General features: G+C 40.5%; 2 protein-coding genes across 2 annotated transcripts; both read right to left on the reverse strand.

Moving 5' to 3' along the window:
* Window positions 1-2,489: 2,489 nt before the first annotated feature.
* On the reverse strand, window positions 2,490-16,892 carry alpk3b (alpha-kinase 3b). The gene is made up of 14 exons (XM_085764473.1): window positions 16,847-16,892; window positions 16,396-16,619; window positions 15,072-15,193; window positions 14,623-14,740; window positions 13,109-14,297; window positions 9,734-11,738; window positions 8,150-8,297; window positions 6,694-6,821; window positions 6,563-6,598; window positions 6,195-6,469; window positions 5,880-5,968; window positions 5,561-5,778; window positions 5,070-5,118; window positions 2,490-4,947 (listed from the first exon to the last, which is right to left on the reverse strand). Exons 2-14 carry the CDS (start codon window positions 16,521-16,523, stop codon window positions 4,632-4,634), a joined length of 4,821 nt encoding a protein of 1,606 aa, XP_085620599.1. The 5' UTR covers window positions 16,524-16,619; window positions 16,847-16,892; the 3' UTR covers window positions 2,490-4,631.
* A 5,471-nt stretch (window positions 16,893-22,363) lies between these two features.
* On the reverse strand, window positions 22,364-26,882 carry cry5 (cryptochrome circadian regulator 5). The gene is made up of 11 exons (XM_085764486.1): window positions 26,772-26,882; window positions 26,331-26,547; window positions 26,012-26,206; window positions 25,783-25,901; window positions 25,537-25,691; window positions 25,219-25,359; window positions 24,855-25,022; window positions 24,563-24,703; window positions 23,220-23,371; window positions 22,918-23,135; window positions 22,364-22,826 (listed from the first exon to the last, which is right to left on the reverse strand). The coding sequence occupies exons 2-11, from the start codon at window positions 26,543-26,545 to the stop codon at window positions 22,765-22,767; spliced, it is 1,566 nt and encodes a 521-aa protein (XP_085620612.1). The 5' UTR covers window positions 26,546-26,547; window positions 26,772-26,882; the 3' UTR covers window positions 22,364-22,764.
* Window positions 26,883-26,938: the final 56 nt, after the last annotated feature.

Here is a 26,938-nt window from a genome sequence, read left to right on the forward strand (position 1 = left end):
TGCCTACCTGGCTGAGTAGAGAGCCAGACAGCAGCTGCCACCTACTCTCCAAGCCAGCAGTCCAAGCCTCGTCCCCAGCAACCCACCAACACCAACAGGCCTACAGAGCGGGGCTTGCAGCCTCCAGGCCATCCAGAGCCTCCCGGGCCTTCTAGTGGGAAGCTGGCTGGTCAATCTCCAGTCCCTGCTCGGCCGCCGCCGTCATTGTTTCCCGTGTCCATGCCTGTCTTGCAGTGTTTCCCCTGCATGTATCTGTGAGTTAATAAAAGCCTTTTTGTGTCACCAAACCTGTGAGTCGGCATTTGGGTCCTTCCCTACCAAGCCTGACAGCTTTACATTACGTCACATTTTGTTGTTTATTACCTTACAATGACAATAAAGGACTTCTGATTTCAGATTATTACTATGTTTTAGACTGAAAATGTTGTAGGCTATTTGCTGCATATCCTTAAGTAATACTGCAAACCTCCTCCCTGTGCAGAGGGCAGTGGTTGTAAAGTGATACCAACAGCTCTCATGATGATACAAATTGCTCATGTCTTTGTTTGTGTACTTTGACCAAAAACACTGAGCAATATTGTGAGAACCATAATCAGGCCTTCCACTGAAGATGTTAGAGGTTATTCATTCATAATGCCTCTTGAATATTATATGAATATATGAATGTTTCTAGATTCCAGGTGATAACCTGTATTTTGTTGCTGATACTGCAGATAACCTTTTGACATCCATATGTCACAAAAGGTGACTGCAGTATCTATATCTGAAAAATGTATTGTTAATCAAACCCCTTATTTTTCCAATTTGTCAACTATTTTGAGGATTAATCTGCTCCTTTCCTCCTCCTCCTTTCCCCTCTCCCCTTCATCATGTACACATACATGCAGTATTTAGACAACACTGATTTTATTCAGATTTAGCCTTTAAATTCTCCTGTGAGAGGAAATTATGTGAGATATGCATCTGCATGTTATTATTCAACAGTCAGCAAAAGCTTGCTGTGATATGGTAGATTAACTCAGCACTGACAGTCAACTTAGCGATGGCACGAAGACCAGTAGCAGCCTTCGACTTTTGGTGGACTGGAGATAAAACTTTTTTCAAATGCCAACTAGTCTGTGACATTTAGGGATGTGTGATCCTTTTCATATAATCTGCCTAAATGGTCACAACCACCATGGCCCGCCAGTGGTAATTGAGGTCACTCAGGCACAACAATGTGAGGTCAGAATCACAGGCAGCTTTGTGTGTGTTCTTGGATACCACACTTGCCAGTCACTGTTTTCGTTGTCCCCGTTTTTTCTCCATTTGCTTTAACGAGATCTCTCTGACTGTGCCACTGATGTTGTACAAATGTTGAATCTTGAATGTTAAGATATTATTCTATATTCTGGCATTTACAGCTTTCATAGATCCATTTTCTCCTCCCTGCTGCCGTTGCCTATCACTGAAAACTGTCAGAATGAAATGCAAATAAGATCTTTTGTGTGGAAGCATTTTTAACATGTTGCTACACAATGAGCCCGAATGTGAGAATGAATGCTGCAAATGTGTTTAATGTGCTAGGCTCTGAGCGCTAGGGCTTCACATTAACTGCACGTTATGTCTTATTAAATGAAATGGCAATTACTTAGACCTAAATGTACATGCAGAATTTCTTCAGTTGGAGACTAACAATTTTCTCATTTGGTGTGTCTTATCATGGGTATTAATGCTGACATTACTGAGAGTGATCCTGCTCTTCATAGCAGAGCTACTCAGTGCAGTATGAAGAGCTGTGCCAGCGCATCTTTACTCTGTAATTTCCCCGCTTCGCTCATAATTTTGTCTCTAATGTCCTCCAGGAAACAGTCATATTAAGGTATGTCTCAGTGTCTGATGTCATTCCACTCAGACAAATTAAACAAGATAAAATTTTAAATACACAAAGATAATGAGAATGTGAGCAGATAACACAACATGATTCGAGACCATTTCTGATATTTATACATTATTCCTCAGTGAGGATATTTTGGATAAACTTGACTTTTGATATTTTTAATTTTGTGCACATTTTGTGTCTCCTTTTGGCATAAAAACAAGTGTTATTGAGTCCTTTCTTTGTATTCCACTGTATTTATCATTGTAATTATTGCATTGCATTACAGATACTGAGAAATGCTTTTAACATCTTGGCCCTTCACTTCAAGATCTCCACACGAAAAATAAATGAAGTGAACAAACTTTTCCTCTCGCTTTGCTCTTCATCAAAGGTCTGATGATTGAACTAACAGTAGGTGGCAGGAGTGTCTTGTTTCATGATAGGCCCAAACTTCTCTATGTTGTTTCCACAGGATACCTTCTGTTTGGTTGCATCGAAACAAACACACCCATTCCCTGAATAGAGAAATAATAGAAGTAAACCATGTACAGTATCAGTGGGCATGTTGGAAATAGTACGTAAAGAAAAATAAAAAGGTTGTCTAACAAGGAAGATTATGTCTTATGGCTATATCACATGATACTGAAAAAAAAACAAGTATAACATGATTATCAGTTACCTCTTGCTTAGAGCTTTGATCACATCTGGCCTTCTAAGCCTGATGGACGTATCAGAAGAGACACTAAGTGAACTTTTTGGTTCAGTGTGCATTTAGCTTCCTGGTGCTGTGCGTGAGGCCACCGCTTACATAAGGGATGACTCACTAATGACTGGGAATCACAAATGATTATCATGATGAAGTTAGCCTTTCACCCTGCAAACACACACTGGTTGCGAGCAACACTCCAGTCTCTAATAACTGTGAAGGAATCAGATTTGCCCCTGAGTGGTAGTGCTGTTAGGCATGCAAGTCTTTTTTTTCATACTCTGGCAACTACAATTAATTTTCACATGTTAGAAATTAATTACATGTTTCAGCATAAAGTTAGAAGTCCTGTTGAGTGTTTACCTCATATGAAAGCGAACTGTTCTGAATCTATGAGTGACAGTGGGATGTAAGTTTTAGGTATGACAGCGAACAGTCTGCTTGTTGGCCCATCTCTTTGGTCCAGACAAAAATATCTCCTCAGCTATTATAAGGATGGCATTAAATTTTGTACAGACATTCATGGTTCCCAGACAACGTATCCTACTGACTTTCATGATTATCTGATGTTAAATCTAGTGCCACCATGAGGTTTATATTTAGAAAGAAATGTTTCAGCAACTGTTGGATTGCTATTAAATTCTGTACACACATTCATGTCTCCCCGAGTCTCTCTAAATACGGTGACTTTTGTGATGAACTGATCTTCGGTCTAGCATAATGTGTCTAATACTCTAATTGATGAATAACTGCAAAGGTCATGACCTTTCCACCGTCAGCTTCATCTCTGCATTGTGTTTAATGCTGATTGAAAAGAATGAGACCTGATTAAACTCATTTAAACTAGATATAGCTGTCATGATTATGATCTTGTTCTACAGTAAGATAGCCGCGTTGTGCATTTATGCCCCACTTTGATGCTACTGGTTGATACAGGATAATGATATTACAAAGTTCATCAGTTGTGTGGCCCTTGTGAAGTTCTGATGTAGTTGGAAAAGATCAAGCTAACAATACAATGTTGCAAGAATTTACTCATACCAAATAAATTAATTAATTGAAAATTGTGCAGTAAATACCGGGCGCATGCCAATATGATGACCGTCTTCTCAGAAAGGGGTAAGTGTGATAACACTTGGTTTTCTTATCTTTCTAGACGTTCTGATAATGAGTGAATGGTGATGTCTGATGATAGCTGGTGATGGAATGAGAGGGATGGCTCTCATTACTCAACCCACTTCACAGTAGAACTATGGTAATTTCTATTAAGAATGACACATTGAATTTAAAAAGTTAATTTCATGCACTTTCACAGCTTCTCCAGACGTACAAGACGTAAATATGTTTTTTATTTTACAGCCAGTTGCATTCAAAGGTGCAGTTTCTAAAAATGCAATACAATGTGCAAAGTAGAATAGCAAGTAAACATGACAGGTTACAATAAAAAAAGCACAGCACCATTAGCCACTGTATAACAGTGTCATGTGAAGTTACTTTTTCTTTGACACATGAGAAAACAGTTTTATTGAGAACATGTGTTGTGACCATGAGGCTTATTGCAGAATATCTCTGTTATGTCTTTTCTTCCCCTTGAATTGACAAGGGTGACCGCAAATACATTACATTCCTCTTCTTACACTGAAAATGACACATACAGTCGACAACATATAATGCCACTTCAGTGCAAAATGTTTTATGTCATCATGTAGTACACATACACTGACCAAAGATTGGCATCCACAATCTGTGGCCAATGGTACATGGATTGACGGAATACAAACCGTGGAAAGACACTACCTGTTAATACACAATAGTTTTAACACTAATGGAGATTCACCACAACATGTGAGGGCATAAGTCCACAATAAGTGATCATGGCAAGGAATGGTGGCTGTTAAATTTAAATTAAGTCATTTTATTTATTAATCTCCTTCCCTGGTCTTTGAAGGGTTTTATACCTCTAGGTGTCATCAGCTGTGGATCTTACCTCCAGCTGATCCTGGGCTTTCTGTGCAGATCTGTGATCTCAAAGAGATTTAATCTCTTCGATCTATGAGATTTAATCTATGCCATTTTAACAACTTTGGGTGCATCAGTGACTTTTTGTTTAGTGGGAGTCTTTCTGCCTTCTTGCTCAGCCTTTCTGGGAAGTCTGGGGCTACCAGCAGCTTTACGGCCAGTCTGAGGGCTGGATGAACCAGCAGTCATCTTGCGCTGAAGTAAGGGACTCCTGGAGCCCTTGGGCTTCGCTGGTGTCAACAAAGAGTCCATGACTTTTAGAGACCTCAGGCCAAGCAGACCACAGAAGTAGTTACACTGGTGCTGGGAGACAAACTGCTCAAACACTTTGGGATTCCCCTCGACAGATAGGGCTTGATGCCTGCAGCAACACACACAGCAAAACCAAAAGCGACAGTTGTAGTCACTAAAAATGTAAATGACCTGTAAAACGAGGTTTCTACGGTACCATTTACAAAAACAACACAATACAAATATACTGACCCGGTAGATTTGACTGAAATTCCAACATTGGTGATCTTAGTGTCAACACCTGCAAAAATAAAACCATGTAATCACTTTATTTTTCTGCTGTCCAGGTAATATATTCAAATGTGACAGGCATGCAGTGTGATTTTCCACCACATTAAGTCTAAAACTGCACCACAACATACTTAAAATGTGATCAGCATAAAATGGTGTGTAATGGACCTGAAACATGCCTCTCTATAATATGTGGATAAAGAGTTAAGATGATAAAAGTTCATGTTGCTCTTCTCATAATTCTTCCTTATATCACTTTAATACGTAAGGTTATGAAGTTTGCTTGAATATGCACTGATTTTAACACAAATTGGGTTAATCTGAGTTTTGACATAACATGGAATAAGCCATGAAGGTGGCCTCTTATTTCACAACATCTTATCCCACAGCATCATGAAGTTATGGAAAAAGTAAATGTTACATTGTTCTGGTGAATTGAGATGTCAGCCTACCTTCTAGCCGCGTGAGAAGCAGGTTGCCATTGGTCCACTGAAATATCCAGTGCTGCAGGGCACAGCACTTCTGCTCAACTACAGTGCTAGTCCTCACATCTAATCTGCCTGTATGGTCCAGGACAGAGTATTTCTGATAGACTCCTGTCAGATCAGCCTCCACTGTGGCATAGGGGACAGTGTTCGCTGGTCGGTAGATCAAGTAAACTGGAAGCACCCTGTGTAACAAAGATCGATGACAGAGGACGAGATGACTTTTGGGGAGCTTTAATGGTACATAATGTAAAGAATACCCGGGATGTAAACTGACTGTACTCACTCAAGAGAGGGGCCAAAGTTTTCAATCACTCTTGCTTCTGCGGAGAAGATTTTGCAGTATTCACGAGCCAAGTTCTGGATTTTACACTCCTGTAAGAAGAACATTGGGAAAACAGCCAGTAAAGATAAGCTGAATGTCAACCTACACAAGTAATTGTTAAATCTTCATATGATTAGCACCATGGTAATCTTATGTGGGTGGCAGAGTTGACACCTGACTGATTCACTTTAATACTGGAATTGTTGGTTTACTGGTAGATGGATTTACATCTAAGGGGGCCTTAATAAATTAAATAATATAATAAATCTTTCATACCTGCTTGATAATGTCCAGATTTCTTTCCATGATGCAGCTTTCTCCTTTGCCACCATAGGCAATAGGGTTGCGTACTTTAATGATACAAGTATTACCAGACTCAAATACAGGCTCCAGACCATAGATGACTTTTGCCCTCCAGACCTTATGACAACAGCCATGGCCAATGTGCGATTCCTGCATCATTATACGGCCAAATAATTTATTAGCCCAGATACCAGAGTCAGCCACACCCTTGCTGAATATCAGGGGTGTCACTTCGATTTCTTCTCCAACTGTAAAACAAGAACATGCAAAAGATTGTAAGGATGCCAGCTTCTAGGCTACAGGAAAAAAGAAAGATTAAATCACACAACATCACATCTTACCACCAAGATCCTCACGTAGTGACATTCCTGCTAAGACTGTTTGAGAGAGAACAGAAAGAGACATGCTATAGCCACGTAAAGCAACAACAACAACAAAATTGGTTTGTGGCAAATGAAAGGTAAACACATACTTTCTGTGCTAAGTAGTGTGTCTGTTGAGTCTGTCCCATATTCATTTGTGATTGAGCATCTGTAAACACCAGAGTCCCTGCTTGATGCTTGAACAATGGCAAGATTGACCTGAGTTTCATCCCCTGCACTGGAAGAGAAACAGATAACAAATCATCTTATACAATGTTAAAAAAGAACAGAAAAAAAGGGTTATTCTCCAGACACATTAGGCTACCTGCAGTAATATTTGGTTTAACATGGTTTTCTACTGGGAGTTGAATGTACAGCAACTTAGAAAACATCTAAATACACAAATGTGCTGTAAATTCAGCCTCAATTTAACACACATTCAAATACACAAACGCACTGCCACATGCAAAAAGAAAACAAAAGCTGGAGCTGTAAGCACATCTTGGCGTACTTCCGCCTTTTTTGTATCTTATAACTTCCGTACTTTGATAAAGCTGGACAGGCTCCGCCCCCCACCGCTGCTGCGGCTGGCAGGTAACAAGGTGATTAGCATGAGTATGAATATGAAATTAGCAGGAGAAACACTGGAGAAACACGGCCACGTGTTAGAGTCTCAGTCTGTCAAACGTTTTTGAGGAGTCTTGTGCAACGAGAAGACGCATCAGAAAGGCAAGTTTACTTACTCTTTAGTTTCTTGTCGTAACTTTAAGGTTTAGTGGCTGTGCTAATGCTTACTCCCACTGTTATTTGTGACCTAGTAGCTAACATGGGCTGACCGGTAGGTTAATGTGTTGTGGTTGTGTGCTATCAAGGTGCTTTGGTTTTTCCTGCCCCGGAAATTAGGCTAATTGTTACATATCAGTTTAATTATTGTATTATTTACTTTTGCTGTGTAAATGCTATAGCCTACCTGTAGGGAAAACATAGCCTACCTTATGTGGAATCATGTGTCCCACATTTGCATCATGAAAATTTGTATTCAACCAATTGTTAGGCCTACTGTTAAAGCAATATCAGTATGATGCACATAAAAGTTGTGCAGAGAAAATTATATGGGAAACGCCTGATAGTGTTTTACTTCTATAGCTCATTATTTACTTATTAGGCCTTTATGATAATTCGGGAGTAGTGAACCAGTGAGTGATTTCAGGGAGAACCTGTCATGGCTCACTGCAAGAGTGCAATGGTCAATTTCACCCATTATATGTTTTGTATTATAAACTTCATATTGACCCGTTAACTGGTTTAGAAATTAGATTTTCATTATTTATTGAGTTATCTAGGTGTCATTTCTAAACATGTGATTATTTTAAGACTAACTGGACTTGCGGTAAAAACAAACCCCAAAACAAAACACTTTAGCTTCCACATGATTTGACATTAATAATAATATTTTTTCCCATTCAAACTCTTTATTAAAAAACACCAAAATAAGTAATATATTCTCAAAATCTTACTAAATACTTAATTTATTGTGAAACTCTTGGTGTGCTTTGGAGTACTCACTTTCTTTTAATCTGAGCAATCTCCTCTTCATTTTTGTACCATTTGATTGTAGAGTCACTGAGAACATTGAAGAACTGGCACCACAGTTTGAAGTGTCCTGAGGCGTCTGCAAAGGTTTCACCCCTGATCTTGCGAATAACTTGAGGAGCTGGAGGAAGAGACACCCAGCACACACAACATGGTAAAGAGACATTGTTATCTTTTAGGTAACAAGCTCAATTTCACAGTAAATGAAGCTATTTGAAATTTAAGATTCATTGAATAAAAGTAGCTCATCTCTCTTTTATATTTTCCATACAGTGTTGGCCACATTTGGGACTAAATTATTGTGATTGCTGCCCAATCTGGGTAATTGAACCTACGATTTAAAATGTCTGCACATTTTGGTTCCCTTCCCTAGTCCCTATACTAGTGTGGTGTACTTACAGTTGGTCAGCAGTTGGCCACCATACATTTTGAGCCAAATAGAGTAGAGCTTTAAGAATGAATCATCCAGGTCACTTATTTAGAAAATGACATAAGGACTAGGCTGTATTTGAAATAAGTATAAAGATTATGCTGACATATAAAAAAACAGGCATTGCTGTGCGTAATACACCATCCATTTGATGTAGCTACAATTTATCTGTGCATTGTTGCGGTGGTAGCTGTGGGTCAGGGGCAGGGCTGACATATAGAAACAAACAACCTCACATTCTCACGTTCACACACCTAATGGCCCTCATTTATCAAACGTGCATACACCAAAAAAATTGGTGCGTGCCAAATCTGATGCAAAGATCGGCATTTATCAATCTGAATGTGAGCATAGCATACGTAAAAAATCTCAAGTGCGACATGTCAAATGCTCATCAGTCAGCTGTATAAATGGAAACTTTGATTTTTCAATGACAGGCTTATTACTGTTAGAGCAATAGCAGGTAGAAGATAAATGGCTGCTGAGCTGCTTGATACCTGATACCTGTGTCGGTGCAGGAGCTCTCCACAGTGGAGTTTTTGGCCACTGGGACCTTTCAGAGAACGGGGATAGGGCCGGTGTTTCACAGCCCTTCATCAGCCGCGCATGAGTCTAAAGCCTCCATCCACCAGTGATTATGCATTCATCATTAATCGCAAAAACTATCATTCTGTTGATGCAGTTACAAGTAATTTGTGATGCTGCCCTTTCCCTGTTGAACATAGTAATGACATTAAGTTTGTCTTCTTGGCCATCTTCTTTATTAGGGTTTGCCATTTAAATTATGATTTTTTTTTCAGCTGCCATATTTATCAATGCCACGCCAATTTAACACCGAAATCGGAAATCGACAATCAGTGGACACTGGTTTTTACACCAGGCTCTACACCAGATCCTACACCAGTTTGATAAATGATGTCCATTGGCACTTAAGTGTCACCAATTAACCTGTGAATCATGTCTGTCAAACAACTCTTATAACATGCATTGCTGTTTTGTGATTTACTGTGAATTTTCCTTATACTAAAAAATTGGGTGCACATAAAAATAATTTCTGATAAAACACAAAGTCTTCCAGCAACAATCACACTGAAAAGTATTATTCAGACACAAAGTTGGTTTTGTACCTTTGAAGGGGTCATGCTTGTCCTTCTCTGTAGGTTTCACTTCAGTTTTCAAGGTGTTGACCTCAGTCGGCTGCTGGTTTGGCGATTGAGTCTCAGATGCTGTCTTTCTCCTGCTCAAGAGTGGAGAGCGCCTTTCCACAAGAGAGGTTTGCTCACCAGCTGGCTGAAGTAGCTGTGACCGTCGAGACAGACTTGGAGACACAGAGGGTGTCCCGGGACTTGTGGAAAGCTCCTTTTTCTGAGCTAGGTTATCAATGGGTGAGGTTGCCTCTGTGGTCTCCTTGGTTTTGGCCTTGGGTGTTTGAATTTTGCGACGGGCTCCAGAAGCCAGCTCTTGTGGAGTTGCAGAAGGTATAGGCGAAACACAGTTTCTTTTCTTTAACAATGGACTAGTCTCAAGAGTTGTATTAGTTAAGGAGTCAGTTCTTGAAAATTCCTCAACCATAGAGCTGTCCTGCTGAAGAAGTTGACAGTTACTGTCCTGTGTGTCTGTGCCAAATACACTAGGAGTGGGACATTTTTGCAAAGAACTGGTGTTTGTGTTATGTTCTCCCATTTGGTGTTGTTCTAGCTGTGTTATGGACTTTTTTTCAGTGATTCCCCTTTCAGATTTGCTGTTGAGTTTAATCTCTGGCGTTAATTGTTGTATCAAGTCCACACCTTTGCCTAGAACAGGTTCATCTAGGGCATGCTCCTGACTACTGACCTGGATAGGAGTCCCAGATCCTGGACTAACAGTTCCAGATAGGTTTGAAATTGATGGAGGTCTCTTGGTTACTTCCTCTTTTGAAGTTGAAAGAAGGAATATGTCTGAAGGGACATTTTCACTCTGAGTTAGTGAGACGACTGAGCAGTAAGGAGGAACCAGACTGGATGTTCCAGTTTCTTGATCAATGTCCATAGCACCCTTATTATATTCTTTGGCACTACCATAAGGTCCTGTGGTCTCTACGAGAGGTTTTTCTAAAGCCTTAGCTGGTGGTGAAATTGCATTTTCAGTCTGCTTAGTTTGACTTGGTTGATGACCCACCTTCTTAGGTGTTACCTTTATATTTGTGGCAGCAATATTGTCAACAATTGCTTCTGTTTTCTTTCCAGGTTTTGGCGTTTTGACTTCCAGTTTACATTTTCTGTTATCATCTCTTAGTTCCTGACTTGTCTTTGTAGCAATTTTTGGTTCTTGTAAAAAGTCAGAGTGGACTGGTATGGTGGGCACTGAATTGGATGTGGTCAAGACATCAAGAGCCCTTATTTGTGATCTCATAATTTCAGCGATAGATATGACTTTTGATACAGGTTTTGGAATTTCAGTGAATTCGATAATTTGCTCTGATGTATTCATGTTTTCTGGTTTATTCATTAAATGTGGCATGGCAGCCTCAAATTCATTTGACTTTAAATTCTGTAACGCCGACCTCCTTTCAACTTTTGACATTGTTGTATTCTTCTCTTTACAAGATGCTTCTACAGTGATTATATCAGCGTCTTTATCCACTACATCCTTGGTATTTTCTATTTTAGTATGCTCTACCATACCTAAAGCAATAGTTTCAGTCTCCATCTCAACTACCTTCTCGTTTTGGGCTTCCACTAATAACTCAGCTACCTTGTTACTCTCTACCTCCTCATCAACTTGTATTTCTGTCCCTTCAACAGTTTTTATAGCTGTATCAACTTGGCTTTGTGGGGTGGTGGGCGAAACGTTACACCCTGGGGAGTTCTCAGCACCACCAGGGCTTTCGACGGGTGACTTCTGTAGGTCTGTAAAAAGGACCGCTGGGCTTTGATTTGATCCCCTGGAATGATCCCGTGTGCCCTGTGTCATTTTGTCAATGGCCGCTTGAACACCAAAGTGTAAAGATGGAGTCTGGATGTCATCTGTTATGGTCTCGCTTTCTGATGGACTCTTTTGTGGTTGGTGTGCGTACGTCGTACACGGGTCGCGTGGAAGATCAGGGTTGACAGGTGCATCATTCCTGTTCATCTTTGTCTGGGCCTGTTTAACCTTGGGACATAAAACAAGCAGAGGTTTCCGTGCTGTAAATTCTGAGTCCCTTATCCCTGGCTATGCAGGACATGGATTAAACACATGTAATTTTAAAAACAGCAACCATGTAACCAGCAACAAACAGAGTAAGGAATGGAAAGACCTTAGAGCAAAAGGAAATTTATAAACTGTTATGTTATTGATGGTAACAAGTGGCCTTTCCATAACCTGCTCTGTTGGTAACGTTGGACTAAATTCATGTTCAAATTCATGGCTGTGAAAAATCCATATTAGTATATTATTAATTTAGCATGCTTGTTGGTAGATTTACGAATGCTTGTAAATAAATCTGAGTAAATTTAAATTAATTTCAAATCACACACATTAACCACAACTTGTATGAGACTTCAACTAAGACTTGATTGTGCCTCAAAATGCAACAACATTACAGACTTGCGTAGCTTTTAAATATGGTGTACACCACGGAACACAAAATTTATATGCAAAATGCGTATTTTCTTAGTTCCCTCCTTGTCCTTCTTAGTCTGATATAGTGAGACCTGTCCAGGAGGAAGGTTGCTATTTTTTACATTTAAGTGTTGCCAGAAAGGAATGTGAATTATTTTAAGAGGTGCTTCAGCCATGCAATGCTTTGTCTCAGGTCTCTGCTGTCAGTATCCAGCCATGCAGCTGAGGTCATGAGGATTGCATAAGGTGCATGCAATAAAGAAACAATCCCATAACAGCAAAATGTTCACATGGTGGATGAGGATGTTGTCATATATGAAAACCTTGTTACGTACAAGTCTCCTATTTCTGGAACTCACTTAATTGACATCATCAGTCAGGTCTCTTTCCATCCAAACTATCCATTTTACTGTTAGTTTGCTTAACGTTTTTCTTATGATATTTATACTTAGAGGAAACAACTTGTGAAATGGTAAAATGGAAGATCAGTATAATTTATCATCTGTCCATTGAATATATCATAAGGTTACAGCCATCAGCCATTTGGCAGAGAATGGAAAACTAAGTAATGTGTCTTATAACAGAGTCAGGTTATACTTGTTCCTGTGTTTCCAGTTTTCCTGCTAAGCTAAACACCTGCTCTGTTACAGAGTGCCAATGCCAAATATTAAGTATAATCCCAAATTCTGTCTTAAGAAATGCTGCACCAGCTTTCTCTCAGACCTATGAATTTACAATATCAAACTTGTTGCATCAGTATACCTTTTACAACTGTCAACAAGTGCGTCATTTCATTCTTGTCACACAGGGGAAGCATACTTATAAATAGCTATAAATAGCGTCAGGATGCTTGTGTTACTGATGAGGCCTGTGTTGGCAGCACAAAGCACTCATGAGCTCATGCGAAAAGGCTCACTCACCTCACTCAGCGGGGCTGGCAGAGGCTCAGACACATTTTCTTGGCAGGGGCTTGTTTCCTTGTCAGACAGCTGATCTCCAGCATGTTCACATGGATGCTGAGGCAAAGCAGTTCTGATTTCACATGGTGCGTCCACTGACTGGAGGTCTCTTTGTGCTAAAGATCCACCTGTGGAAGTGTCTGACCTCTCATCAGTATCCATGGCTGTAGCTTCCTCTGTTTTAATGGTGTTCTCATTTAATATACTTAGGGGTATTGACAAAACACTGGACTGTGTTGAGGTAATGTTGAGGCCGAGGTAAGGACTTTGTCTCTGCATTTGCAAACTTTCTGCTGCGCCTTCGTATCCAACCTCCCTCCCACACTTTGTAACTTGTTTACCTCCATTTCCAGACACAGTATCACCTGTGGATATAAGAGCAGCAGGGGATACTGGGATGGTGCCCCGTGAAGGCACAACACATTCATTTTTATCCTTTGAAGACCTTTCAGCAAGCATTGCTTTCTCTGTTGCTGATTTCTGACATTGTTCTGTCAAGTTTCTGCTGTCTGAATCCACATGTGTTGAACTTTCCAGCTTCTCCACTTCCATAACCTCTTCCAAATTCACCTTAGACATTGCTGGATCTCTTGCCCTTCTCTCCTCTGACACCTTTCCTCCCAGAGTATCTGCTTTTGCAACTTTTGCACTGTTTGAAATTTTAATCTTCTTCTTAACGAACGGAGTTTTGGGTTGGTGTGCAGTGAAAATCTTCTGGGCACTGTCATATATGTATGTGCCGCTGTTGTTTCCATTTTCATTCACAACTTGTCCATTAGTGATTGGCTTTTCCCCCACTTCCTCCACTGTGGCCTCCTGCAACCGGTCCTCAGGGTTTACAGCCACAGCCTGATGGCTCTCCTCATTGCTCTCATCCTCCGTGGAGCTTGGTGTGCTGAGGAAGGCTTCCATCGTGGAGCGACGTTTCCTCAGCGTGCGGTCTGGACTGATGGTTCGGAGTGGCTCCTGGTTTTCTTTACCTTCTGCTTCCCTGCGCTTGAGCTCAGCCTTTTGTTTGATCTTTGCGAAGTAGCGCTGGTGGATCTTGAATTCATTCATTTCTCCAACCTCCAGAACACCCGAGCAGGACACAATACCTTTACTGTTGATGGCCGACGCCTGGTATATAGCTGCATCTTCCACTGTGCAACTGCAAAGAAAAGCTCAATGAAATTAACCTAATTTAAATGACATCCAGCAAACTAATTATTGACGCCTTAAAATTAAACACTGCATACAAGGAGTCCTTGCTTGGGAGATAAGCTATTTATTAATAGGTTTACTTAATCTGAGCAAGACTATCACACTCTTTGGATTACTTCTTATTAGAGAGATTCAAATAATACTCCATGATTTTGTCAACCTCCAACAAAATGCTCTTTGTTGTATTGATTTATAATTTTAGTTTATACAGAATAATACAGTGTTGATATCTGCGCAGAATGTCTTATAACGGTTTTGAGACATATACATACTTGTAAATGTGCAGGGAATGACTTTGTCCATTGCGGAATATTTCATATTTCGGCAACCCACAGTATCTATCTAACTGCATATCATCTTTATACCAATTCACTTGAGGGGCGGGGTATCCTGGAAAAGAAAAAAACAAAGAACATTACTTACAAATTAATTACAAATACTTTTTTCTGTTTCATCATGTGCCTCAAACCTGTGTAATCTTGAGTCAGAGAGAAGATTGGGTGCATTATCTACCGTGTTGGCTATGAACAATTTTCAGCTGCTCAAGGTCCGTGAAACCAGGTATATAATGCAGTGTTTCCACTACACATATACACTATATTGAATTTTATTAGGACATTCATATATTACATGTTATATTTTTTGAAATGACAGTATAGCTAATGTGCTCCACAGGGTAAGGCAGGTTACTTGACTTGGCTGCAGTGACAGAGGTGTTTACCTGTAACCAGACATGAAAACTTGACATTGCAGTTCTCTGACACAGCTTTTGACTTGAGGGTTGTTTGAAAGGAGGGCTGAGTCTCCTCTGTTAGCTGTGCCATCACACTGCAGAGTGTGCTCCTGTACAAGAAAAATTAGACACAATCATGAGTTCTTTATAATTTAAGTCAAATTTGGGGGGAGAACCACGTTTGAATCGGTGTCTTTAGTCTGTATATTATGCTTATATTATTTTTTGTGTGTGTTTTTCACACCGACCATAGAAAAAAAAAATTAGTTGAGCATGAGTAGCTGTTTGGTACTTCCTGTGAGAGGTCTCATCAGTTCATATGAAAGTAATTGCAGAAATGAAACACATCATTATAAATATAATGGTTCTAGATTTTATCTTAATATCTTAATATGGACTGATGTAGGCTTGCATGCATAATACAAGAGCATTATCGTGGTGCTTGTATTACGTGCAGTTGATCCATGTCTGGTGTTGACATCCATTTCAGTGTTTGGTCAGTGAAGGATACTGTTACACTTCACTGCATGTTACTCATGATTAAGCAAACAAAACAAGATGCTAATGCTAAAGACAGTCACACTTCTAATATGCATGTTATACTATAGGCACTGTAGTGGCTATTTGCTCCTACAGGCACTTCATACTGCTGCTGTTCATGTTCATGGAATTCAGAGCACTGACGGACAGCATGGACAACAAAAATATTATCAGTAGTTTTCATTTCATTTTTCAGTCTTTTTTTGTAGGTTATTTCCTTAAAAACCGGCACTTAGCCTACAGGACGTGTTCCTGTTCATATTGCAACAGTATGATAGTTAAATATGTTGAAAAAAATAAAGCGTGTGAATAATTGTCCTCATAAATACAAACAAGGATGGTAACAAATTAAAGATTTAGTTTTATTTCACTTTCTACTATGTTCAGATAGTTGCCCTGTAGTCTTGTCCGTCTCTCTATTCTTATCAGTTGATGTCTGATGAAAGAGGCAGACGTGACGGTCAACAAGCCTTATTCCATGAACAAGATTTTCCATGTAGACGCTGTTGTTGGTGTATTGCTTGATGTGAAATGGGGCCCATGGCGCATTACTGAGATGCTGCTCTTAATCAGCAGTTTTATTTAAACTCTAGTGACCATGGCAACAAACAAAGAAATGTGCCACAGTGTGCCACTCTCTTTCATCGCAGGTTAGGAAAATATTGAGGTGCTGGTATATTACAGGGCACGCACTGTACGACATCGTCCCCCACAGAGGTGTTTAGCAGGCAGTTAGTCAGTTTGACTAGTTAGTGGAGAATCAGTAGCCTACCTGTTTTCTGGCCTCACATTAGAGAGGTAGCTGCGGCCACCCGGCCGGCTACTCCCACCATTTACATCCCCGTTGGTGGACCTTCCATTCCAAGATGTGGAGCGTGTTGTTGTCCTCCGTGAGCCCATTTTCCACCAGATTATTTAGATATCGGTATTCAAGAAAAAAAAAAAGTTTGTGTTGTCAAAGGAAATTCTTTTCCTTTGCTGAGAGATTGATATGAGCTAAAAGAGAAATGAAAACACACCAGCACTGAGAACCTGATAACAGACGGAAAAGTTGTATTATATCAACATTGTCTTATATTAACATAGGAAAAAACTGAACTATATATGAAGATGTATTGCAAACATCAACAAGAGATGCTTTTTAAAAATAGAGTCCCTTTACCTGCTGCCTTATTCATTAGTTACATAAACAACATTCAGTCTCTTTTATACAGTTAACTCACCATTCACAGGTTCCTCTCCTTCCTCGGACAGATACCCCACAGCACTGACTTAAGGCACTGCAATTTCCAATCAAACATGAGCATGCGTAGGCTGCTGGACTATTTATAGTTGGCCTGCAAATAGGCACAAGAGCCCATCACACTTTCCAAAACTTGTCTTCGGACCATTATAGAGAAAGTGCAGTAAAAACCGAAAATGTGTGTCTGAAAAAGGGTATGTGAGGGAACAAGAAATAAATCCTTTTTGAAGAATAAAGTTCCACAATTCCATGACAAATACAAAGTCATCCCAGATTTGGTGGTTCCCTGAATAAGAAGAGAGGACTAAAAAAAACAGGGTGAAGTTTTTTTCTATTCTGTTGCCACTGGATGGCATAAGCTCAGAAAAAGGGACGGACCACTTGTGCTTAGGCATTGGCTGCTCATCTACACAAACTTTTTAGCTCTGTGCACAGACCATAATAAAGACTCATATGAGCCTGTCAGTCAGGAGGATGACGCCTTCACTTTTTAGTCCAAGAACATGAGCAGCGCATGCAGTCACACAAAGTTTTGATCATAAATCTGTGGATTTCTGTTACCCCGAAGGGCTTGTTGACAAAGATTATAAACAAAACCTTACAAAAACAGCCTCCATTAGTACATCTGTTCCATTGTTCTACAGAGGTATCTTGTTTTTAAAATGATGTATGTGTATATGTGTAATATAATATAAGGGGAGGCCTACCAAGTTCTCTGGCATGCATTGTCCAGTGAGTGACAATTGCAGTAGATCCCCAAAGGAAAGAGAGTAGGAATAGAACAGCCTTATATAGGCAGATCCCACTGACTGCCAAAGAGCTATGGGCTCTTATCTTTACACAAGCATTCACACACACAAACACGCACTCAAATCAGTGATCAGATTTAACTTAAACAACACCTCCGTTTGAAAATAGATCCACTGTTGAGAACTGTCAGAATTATATTTAAGAGTGTTTTGTTTTTCAACTCAAACTTAGTTTTTACATTGCAAATAAAACGCAAACCCTCTTTGAACTGAGAGTAACTGACTTGATATGAGTTACAGATATAATTTACAGTCCCTTAGTGAGTTCTTATTGAATCAAGTTCAAAGACATCAATTGGAATGTCTCAAGTTACCACATACACATGTTATATTACACCTTCTTTCCATCCATTCGTCATCATCTGACTCCTATCCACCTTTCCTGCCAGGGAGGTGATACTCTTACTGCACAGGATCACCAGAAGAATCACATTTCAAAACAAGAGGGAAAAATTCTCAAAACATGTAAATATTCTTACAAAACAATGAAGGACCTTTAACCCTCCACAAATGGACTCCCGGGATTCCACGAGTGTTGTCCATGCAGCACATCCACACCCTAAACAAACGCACATACACACTGGCATGATAGACACGAGCACATACTGTATGTGTGACGGGCTGCTCGTCCCGTGTGTGTGTGTGTGGGGGGGGGGGGGTCTGGGGGGGCAACAGTTGCCTCAGCATGGTCGGGATTTTCTGGATGGGAAGTGTGCAGCAAGATCAAAGTATAAGAGGGTGTGGAACCACCACAGAGACTGTCATGTGACTCAATGTGACAGTGGATCTCCCTCAGGCATCTGGCTAAACGGCTCATGGTTGGCGAGGGATTTCCTAATTCTGAACAATACGTATGGAAATACAGAAAAATGTACAATTGTGTAACTGGGCAGGGACTAAAATCTGCAAGAGAGCTTCATCTCCTATAATGCAAATAGAATTCAGTACAAATAAAATATTCTCTAATGACTTTGACCGACTCCACTTTAAAGGTTATAGCTACAACTTTTTAATCAAAATGATACATTTTTCGAAAATAATACATCCACAGAATGTTTAGAGGGGTGCAGAATAAAAGTATTTCTTTTACTGAATTTCTTTTTTTATAGTAGGCTATATAAATAATTGTTTTATAAATTTTGACGGGTGCAACATACATTTACATCTGGTTACCTTGGCAACGTCATCATGAAATGATCTCTGCGCCAACAGCATTAGTACATTGATGTCAGGTGAGGCGGAGCTCAGGGGGCGCCAGATCATGATAGCTCTGAGGAGAAAATGGCATTGTGCTAATGCTAATGCTAACTAATGGTCAGCCGCGGCACTGTAACTTTTCCGGTGCATGTGTGATGCTGCGGATTTGTCGGTGAGTTAGTGTGAAATGATTCAGAGTTGTTTCCAGTCCGCTGTCAACACCGGAGCTGCTGCTCGTTACGTAAATTTGGTTAGTGTTAGCTTAACTTTAGCTACTAGCTGCTCCCTATCCACAAGTTTCCGAACGTCATCTATGGTCAAAACTGGCTTCCGGTTGCCGGTTTGGTGGAATTTTACGTTTACGTTTCCATGGTTTTCAGGCGTTGTCATAGTTGCGGTAAACGCATGGATCTATTAACGCTGGCTTTTAACACGGATGTCAGTCTGTGTGATACCCACTGTTAAAAGCTGGTGTGATGATTCATGCGTTTTACAGATTTTCATTGGGGGAAAAAAAAAAAAATCCATGCATTTACCACGGCTACTGAAACCATGGAAACGTGAACATAACATTCCAAAACCGGCAAAACAGGCTACGTTTTTGACGTTTGGAAAAAGGTGGATAGGCGTACCTGGCAACCAGTACAATTGAAGGTTGGAGCGAGAGCGGGCGAGTGTGAATGCAACACTTACTGGAATTAAACTTGCAGCTAACACCTTTAAGCCTTTTCTGTAAAGTTTTGTTTCTGGGTTTTTTTGTGGTTTTTTTTACCAACCATGTGCTCCCTTTCCTTAAAATGAATCACTGCATCAGGGTCTCTCCAAATCTGAATTCAGATGGGGTCTGTCGGGGGACATGATTTCAACATTGCATGCCCGTTGCCTCATGCTTTTCTATGTATAGCGCTTTCCAAAACCCTGTTATGGCTTAGTCTGGTGGGTTAAGAGAGGTACGGGTGATGCACACTGAGATCACTACGTCTGGCTTTGTTGATAACATTATCTGTCTCTCGCAAACACAACTGTGCACAAGCAGGAATAGAGGTGGGTTACCGCATTGTTATGGTCACTCATTAGAACCAGGGTGGTAATGGACAGACAGGGCTAGGACTGTTGTTCAGGATGTGCACAGAGGTTTCATATTATTTTCTACTTGCATTGTTTTTGTATATTTTGATTCTGTATAATTTTGGTATTATTATTACTTTTGTACTTGCCTATTTTATGGATGTATTGGATAAACTCATGTCATGTGTGCCCTGACAGTTGATATAAACATGCATCCAAGGAAAATTCAATAAAATTGAATAAAATTTTGAAAGAAAGAAAAAGGATGTGCACAGAGGTGTGTGTATGTGCCGGTAGAGACAGGGATAGGCCAAAAGGTATGAGGCAGGTTGGACAACTGTCAGCTCTTCAGTTTCACCAAGGCATTTATTTACCAGCTCCATGGACGCCCAATAAATAGTGACCTTTCAGTGTGTGGCCATGAACCTTTCACTCACAACTTCCTCTTGTCCCTCGCTCTTTCTCCTCGTAATGTCATGAGAACAACTGAAACACAAGCATTGCTCTTCATTGGAGAACACCTGCATTCAAAAAATGGGTTTCGTTTTTTCTGTGCAATTAAACAGTTGCAGCATTTTTGTTATGAACAGGTGCTGTCCTCCTGTAACCACTCACCAGGTGAGGTAGCCTCACAACAGGCTTTGTGTTGAATGACAGAGCTCTATCATTTCTTGGCTAACCGCACTGAAGCATAGAATTAGATGGTGAAGTGGACATTCCCACTGATGTTGTGGTAATCTTCAGAAAATGGTTATTCAAACTTGTGCTGACCCACTTTAAGCCAATGGAGCCTTGCTTCAACTGGGTGAATATTGGCCAGTATTTTTTACTTGTTTGGCTCTGTTGAGAGCATTTGCATTATTTGTGTTAGTTGATAAAAAAGCATTTCCTACAAATGATGCTCATAATGAACTTAAAAGAGCCCCATTATTGTTGTCAGAAATTCATATCAAGAAGATACTTAAAATAAAGCCTCATTCCTTTTGTAACATGCTGGCTGGATTTTCTCCCCCATATTCTTCAAATCAGCCTCGTCGAAATGCAGAAAGTCATAATTAAATGTTTAATGTTGCTGCCCGTGGAGCAAATAAACTCTTGAGATAAATCACTACTATTCAAGCTACATGAAACACCAGCTGCATGGGAACACGTTGTTCTAATCCAACTGGGATATTCCTACACTCAGATCCAAGATAGTTTGAGGAGTGAGGTGTTGACACCAACAGACAGGGAGAGGGCCACACCAGTGGACAAACAGGGGTCAAGGCAGTTTGAGTCATTTTGCTGAATCTGTTGAGTGCTGATGCCAACTTTATAGGACACATTTATAGGACAAAGGACATTTTCTCTGTTATACTCTGACACACTAATCCCTCAGTAAACATGAGAGAAAAATATCAAATTACTATATATGATCTTGTGGCCCGATGCCAAGTGTAACCCGAAAAACCCCTCATAGACGTATGCAGAGCTGGACAGCAGACTGTTTTGATGTTTGACAGGTCTCTGTGGAAACTGAGCCTGGCTTTGTACGGCCGGCGGGCCCCGCTGCTGAGGTTGTGACATCATCTTCTGGATATTCACACCAGTGTCAGCTCCAAGGAAGCAGAAACAGGAGAAGACTTGACCTCCAAGGACAGCTGTGTGCCCCACACATTCTCACACGCATCTTGCCTTTACGTAGCACTGCACTGCTGACACTGCTCAGCCAATCACACGCTATGAACATATTGCATTATTGGTCTATATTGAATGATGGCCCCTAATTAATATTGCGTGGGGAGCATACTCCCGATAAGACAGCAGTCGATGCTCACTGTGATGCTTGGGATTAACTTGGACAGTTTCCGGTTTGTCGAAGTTTTAGGAACAAGGAAGCTGAACATTGTAGTTGGAATCAGTGCAAAATAAAATATTGAATTTTAAACATTACAATTAAATAATAGAATATTTCAAATTGGAAAAAAACTTCTCTTTTTTTTTTGCGACTGATGAAATCCATTGTGTTTATTATTGTCCATAGAGGTGCTGGCCACAGCAAGCCTGTACAAAAACATTTCAATAGTTGTTTACAATATTGAAAAATATATTGATAAACGCCCCAACAACTGTACATGTCTGGCAGATTGAGGATCTTTGTTGGCTAAATTTATTCTCTTCATAAGGAACACGTTTCAAAGTGAGTTTTTTCTGCAAGTAGAATTTCAGTGACCTCTAGTGGTGAAAGTGAGCATTCTGAAATCTCACCACCTCATTAGTTCATGTGTAGGTTGCAAGTTGCTGTTCTGTCCTAAATTACTGACAGAAAATGTATATCCCAGAAAATATATTTTTGTCAAAATGACATGAGACAGTACCACACATTGTGAATGTTTCTGCCACATTAGGCTGATAGAATGATGCCAAAGAGATAGTCTTAAATATCATGGTTTATAATTTTTAATCAGGTATATTGGAATAAAATACAAACACCTGAGTAGTTGTCTCACAATAAGGCATTTTAGCAGAACATACATTTCACAACTTAACAACAATAAAAAAGCTTACTTGTAAACCACACACCTGACATAAACATTCAACCAAGATGCACCTGCAGTGTTCAGAAACCTGGAGGTAGATACAATATAAAAAGTAAAAACAAAAAATGTATTCAGAATGTAAAAAAAGATACCAAAGGGTGCAATAAAACATGAGATAAAGTCAACAGCCTGCCATCAACCAGGACATGTCTCAATTACATGAACTTCTGGTGAAGAAATGGTTTTAGTAAAGGAAGATCACCAAGCCCAATTGAATCTATTCCTTTGAATAAGTTTGCATATCATCACTTTTTTCTGTCTTTCTTCTTCAGCATGTCAACAACAGATGGAGCCTTGCGCTTTACACCTAGGAGGAAAACATTATGTAAATGTTAACATGGTTGGGTTTTTCAATCAACATCAGAAGGGATGAACTTATATTTGTTTTCTTGCAATACCTTGCTTTTTGGGTGATTGTGTGGAGTTTGAGGGTCTCTTGGCATATGCCAGCTTCATCCTCTGAATATTCTTCTTACTGATCACCTCATGCTGCACAATGGGATGTGGATAGTCTTTACCTACAATACATCCTGCTGCCTGCTGGATGCTGCGAGGAGCTTTCCAGGGCTCGTAGATGTATTGAGCTGGAAACTTCTTTAGAAGAGGCAAGTACTTCCTGTAAAGACAGTAGATCACTTTTAATTGAAAGCAATAAACGTAAAATATGTGACAACTTGTGCTTGATATAAAATGAACTCACTTGATGTAGTCCCCATTTTTATCTGTCTTCTTGCCAAAGGCAACAGGGGAGTAAACCCTGAAAAACTGATGGAAGAAGGTACTGGCAGAAAGCCACTGCCAGTTCCCAGCATTCAGAGCCCAGTCACCATCCAACAAAAGCTCCTCAAACACCTACAGACACAGAGAAATAAGCCTGAAAACCCCTTTGTGATGATATCACGCTTTTCTTTTCTGCTGCAGTCTAATGTGACAGAGGAAAATATTAGGCTTCTGGATGTGCTCAGTGCTTTATTACAAACTTGACATAGTGTAATATGCACCATGCAGTTTCTTAGCCAGATTATATTGATTCAATGCTTGTATCTTTTCTAAAAAAAAAAAAAATCATCAGAAAGATAAATCATTAAAAAAGTACTTCTATTGTTATAGTGATCATCAGAATTACTCAAAAGATACTGAACTGATTTACATAAACTTGATGAGAAGATGGGACATTGTTTAGTGCAGATCCAAATTAAAGCAGATATCAGTGGAATGTTTTTGTTAATATAAGTCCTAAATAGTCCTATTTTCCGTCAGCAATCACTTACATGAAGTATTTCAGCCTAAACACGAGTCTCTCCGTCACTCTGCTCTGCTGTAACCCGAGGAGAAAATTTTCCTTGTGGGATACAAGTGTTATCCAATGAGGGGAGAGAACGGCATGAAGGGCTGTGTGTGCAGCCAAGGGATGAGCGTGAATGTGGTGACGTAGCACGAGGACCAATTGATGCCTGACAAGGGCGGGGGCTGCTAACTCATGGTGCGTTCAAGGAAACTCGTACTTTGTGTTTTTCCTTCCTGTGAAGTCATACCAGTTCGATCTGGTACGAGTTCACGGGTCGGAAGTTACGAGTGGCCGTTATAGGGAACTTTCACAGACAACAGGACGGTAAAAACACGAGCTACGGGTTACCTGGAACGCTACCAAGTCGTAGTTGTGACTTGAAGCTGTAACTTACGGTTTCAAAAGCCTGCCTTGAACGCAGCATTAGCCGAAACGGCCGTGAAGCTGATATCTGCTTTAATTACTATGATTTTTTTTTCTCTGAAGTCTGGTGCATGTTGTCTGATACTGGCCTTTGCAGATGTCTGCGTCCTTGGTAATTTTATGCATTTTTGATGTGACCTTTGTGGTAATTTAGCATCAAAAATATATACATTTTTTTACCCACATTATCCAACTATAGCTCATTAAATGTGGTTAATAGACCATAGTTTGATACTCAGTGTGGTCCACACGTGTGCTTGTTCTTTGGTAAAGACAACAACACATTTACACCTTCATCTAGAGTAGCTATAGAGACAGGTCAGTTTACACACCTTCTGCCCCTCCTCCCAGCTGATCCATAGGTCTCCTCTGGTGAGGAAACAGGCGACAGCATGTCTGGCCAGGTGGTGAATCCAGCCCTCTTGTCTCAGCTGAGTCATGATGGCATCAATGAAGGGGAAACCAGTCCGAGCCTAAAGGGAAATACAGTACAGGGTGACAGGAATTAATTATAGTACAGGAAATTGCACAATCTTTAACAGTGATAAAATTACTGTAACATTACAACTCTTTAAACAACAGCACTAACTTTCTTTTTCTTTTTATTCAACCCTCAATAAATACCTCTCTCCATGCAGCCAGATATTCAGGGTTTGTGTCCCAGTCCACTTGAGTACACACGGGGTTGCCCTCCATCTTGTTAAAGTTTGGGACACCCACACTCGCTGTGTAGAAGAACTCTCTCCACAGCAACTGACCGTGCAAGGAAACTGGAGGATCTGAGTGCTTCTTCTGCAAAAAACACACATGAAAAAATTGCAGAATTTTCAGTTCGTGCCCATGCATTGAACGTGTTGTTTCTGCAGCTTTATTTAACATCTTGCTTGCTTTATCCAATGGTGAAATCAATTGATTTTGCGACAATACCATTGCAAACTCTCCAATTTTTCAGCCTTGTACAATTCTGAACATGTATTATTACACTCACCCCCTGATAGACCTCTGTCAGCCTCCACCAAAAGGTGCGAGCAGACAGGCAGCCAAAGGTGACATACGGACTGAGAACAGTGGTGCTCGGGCTCAGAGAGTTTGGAGACGTCTGGGGTTTCTCAAAGCTACACACCCATCCCTGAAATTTGGAAACAGAAGAACCATAGACAGTTTTGTGTTTGTGTGTCAAGAAGGCATAATCAAAGCGCAGCTAAATACTGATTTGGATGTTGTTTTGATAAGATAGCCTCTTTTTCTACTTAGATGTAGAAAACAATGATGTCAAGTATAGCAGAGGAAGAAGATTTTGACGTACCTTCCGTTCCATGTGTTCATCTAGTCTCCTCAGAGCCTCCTGCTCTCCCCCGGGGAACTGCTCCTCTCCGATGGCTGCAGTGTTGTGGCCAAGCTTGTCCAGTGCAGGGATCCCATACGTCTTCTCATGGTTTTCTGAGCAAGGGGTCTCCACACCTATGTCAGAGGAGATATAGTTCAATCATGGGTGCTTGGGTTGTCCACATTTTGATAAAGTTGGTTTACGCAAGTGTTTTTGAGTACCCACCTTTTATGTCTTCCATGGTTGGAGCAGGGATTGGTTTCTTAGGGGAGCCAAGAGTTTTCACTATTGCCTGCATGCGGTTGTAAGTGAGGGGAGCCTTCCCATTGTTTTCCTCAATTATTCTACAGGGAGAAGGCACACAACACACATTTACCATGAAAACAGTGTAACAACAGCCTTTACAGACCTTGAAATATTGTATATTTGTATTGAGCATGAGCAGTAGGCCTACCTGTCTATATCATAAAGGGTGTGTGAGATTTTGTAGATAACCTCAACTTGGTGATCTTTGGCGAGTTCAGTCACTGTTTTGTCGCGACTCAGACTGTAAGGCTCTGTGTCGTACTCATAGGTCAGCTTTGTTACTTTCCACTTGGTAAACAGCTTGGGTAACACGTCCTCCGGTTTGCCGCTCACAACAAACAGCCTGAAACAGTTGAACAAAAACCACAATATTACAATTTCACTAGGCTATACCAATCTCATATTCAGTAACCGAGCAGCTTTGAACTTCCTTTGTCCACATTGTAAAGTTTTCCCTGTCTTCATACCTAGAGTTGAGCTTCTTAAGACTGCAGTCCAGATCCTCGAGGGCTCCAATGAGGAACCTCCAGCAGTTGATGCCCATACGAGTACTGTTATGGAGGTGAGGGTCCAGGATGAACACGGGGTAGAGCTCCTTACAATCCCTCAGAGCGGCCAGCAGTGCAGGGTTGTCGTGCAGCCTCAGTCCCTTACGGAACCAGTGAATACAGGTCTGAGCCATGTCTGTCAGCATGCAAACACATCACAAACAGCCCATTACAAAGGTGCATAAATCCAAAGGTTTGGGTCAGTCCTCTATTTGTTAGACCCACAACAAGATACAGTCGAATAAACCGCGCATTCATTCATGAACGGACGCAAAACAACGATTCAACGTCATGATACCATCATGGAGTTACATGCGCAAGTTAAACAAAACGATGCACTGTTATAAATCATTACTTCACCTTGGGTCTCTCTCTCAGTAACTCTTCTCCTGTTTTCTCAACAAACCGTGTTTGGTAACATACACGTTGAGTGTGTTACAAAACGGGAAGCCGCTCTACGTCTGCAGCACGATCAGCCAATCAGAGGACGACGAGTGAAAACACACACGTAGTGAGGCGCTTTATCC

The sequence above is a fragment of the Trachurus japonicus genome, chromosome 3 (assembly GCF_045865225.1).
Source record: "Trachurus japonicus isolate A0001 chromosome 3, Traja_1.0".
Classification (NCBI taxonomy): Eukaryota; Metazoa; Chordata; class Actinopteri; order Carangiformes; family Carangidae; genus Trachurus; species Trachurus japonicus.

Coding starts and splice junctions, on each gene's coding strand:
- cry5 (XM_085764486.1), bottom strand. CDS start 26,545: ATGGCTCAGACCTGTATTCACTGGTTCCGTAAGGGACTGAGGCTGCAC. Junction 25,902..26,011: donor ACCCTTTATGATATAGACAG/GTAGGCCTACTG, acceptor TTCTCCCTGTAG/AATAATTGAGGAAAACAATG. Junction 23,136..23,219: donor AAAAATGGGGACTACATCAA/GTGAGTTCATTT, acceptor CTGTCTTTACAG/GAAGTACTTGCCTCTTCTAA.
- alpk3b (XM_085764473.1), bottom strand. CDS start 16,523: ATGGGCTCACGGAGGACAACAACACGCTCCACATCTTGGAATGGAAGG. Junction 11,739..13,108: donor TGCCAGCCCCGCTGAGTGAG/GTGAGTGAGCCT, acceptor TTATGTCCCAAG/GTTAAACAGGCCCAGACAAA. Junction 5,119..5,560: donor GCTTCTCACGCGGCTAGAAG/GTAGGCTGACAT, acceptor TTATTTTTGCAG/GTGTTGACACTAAGATCACC.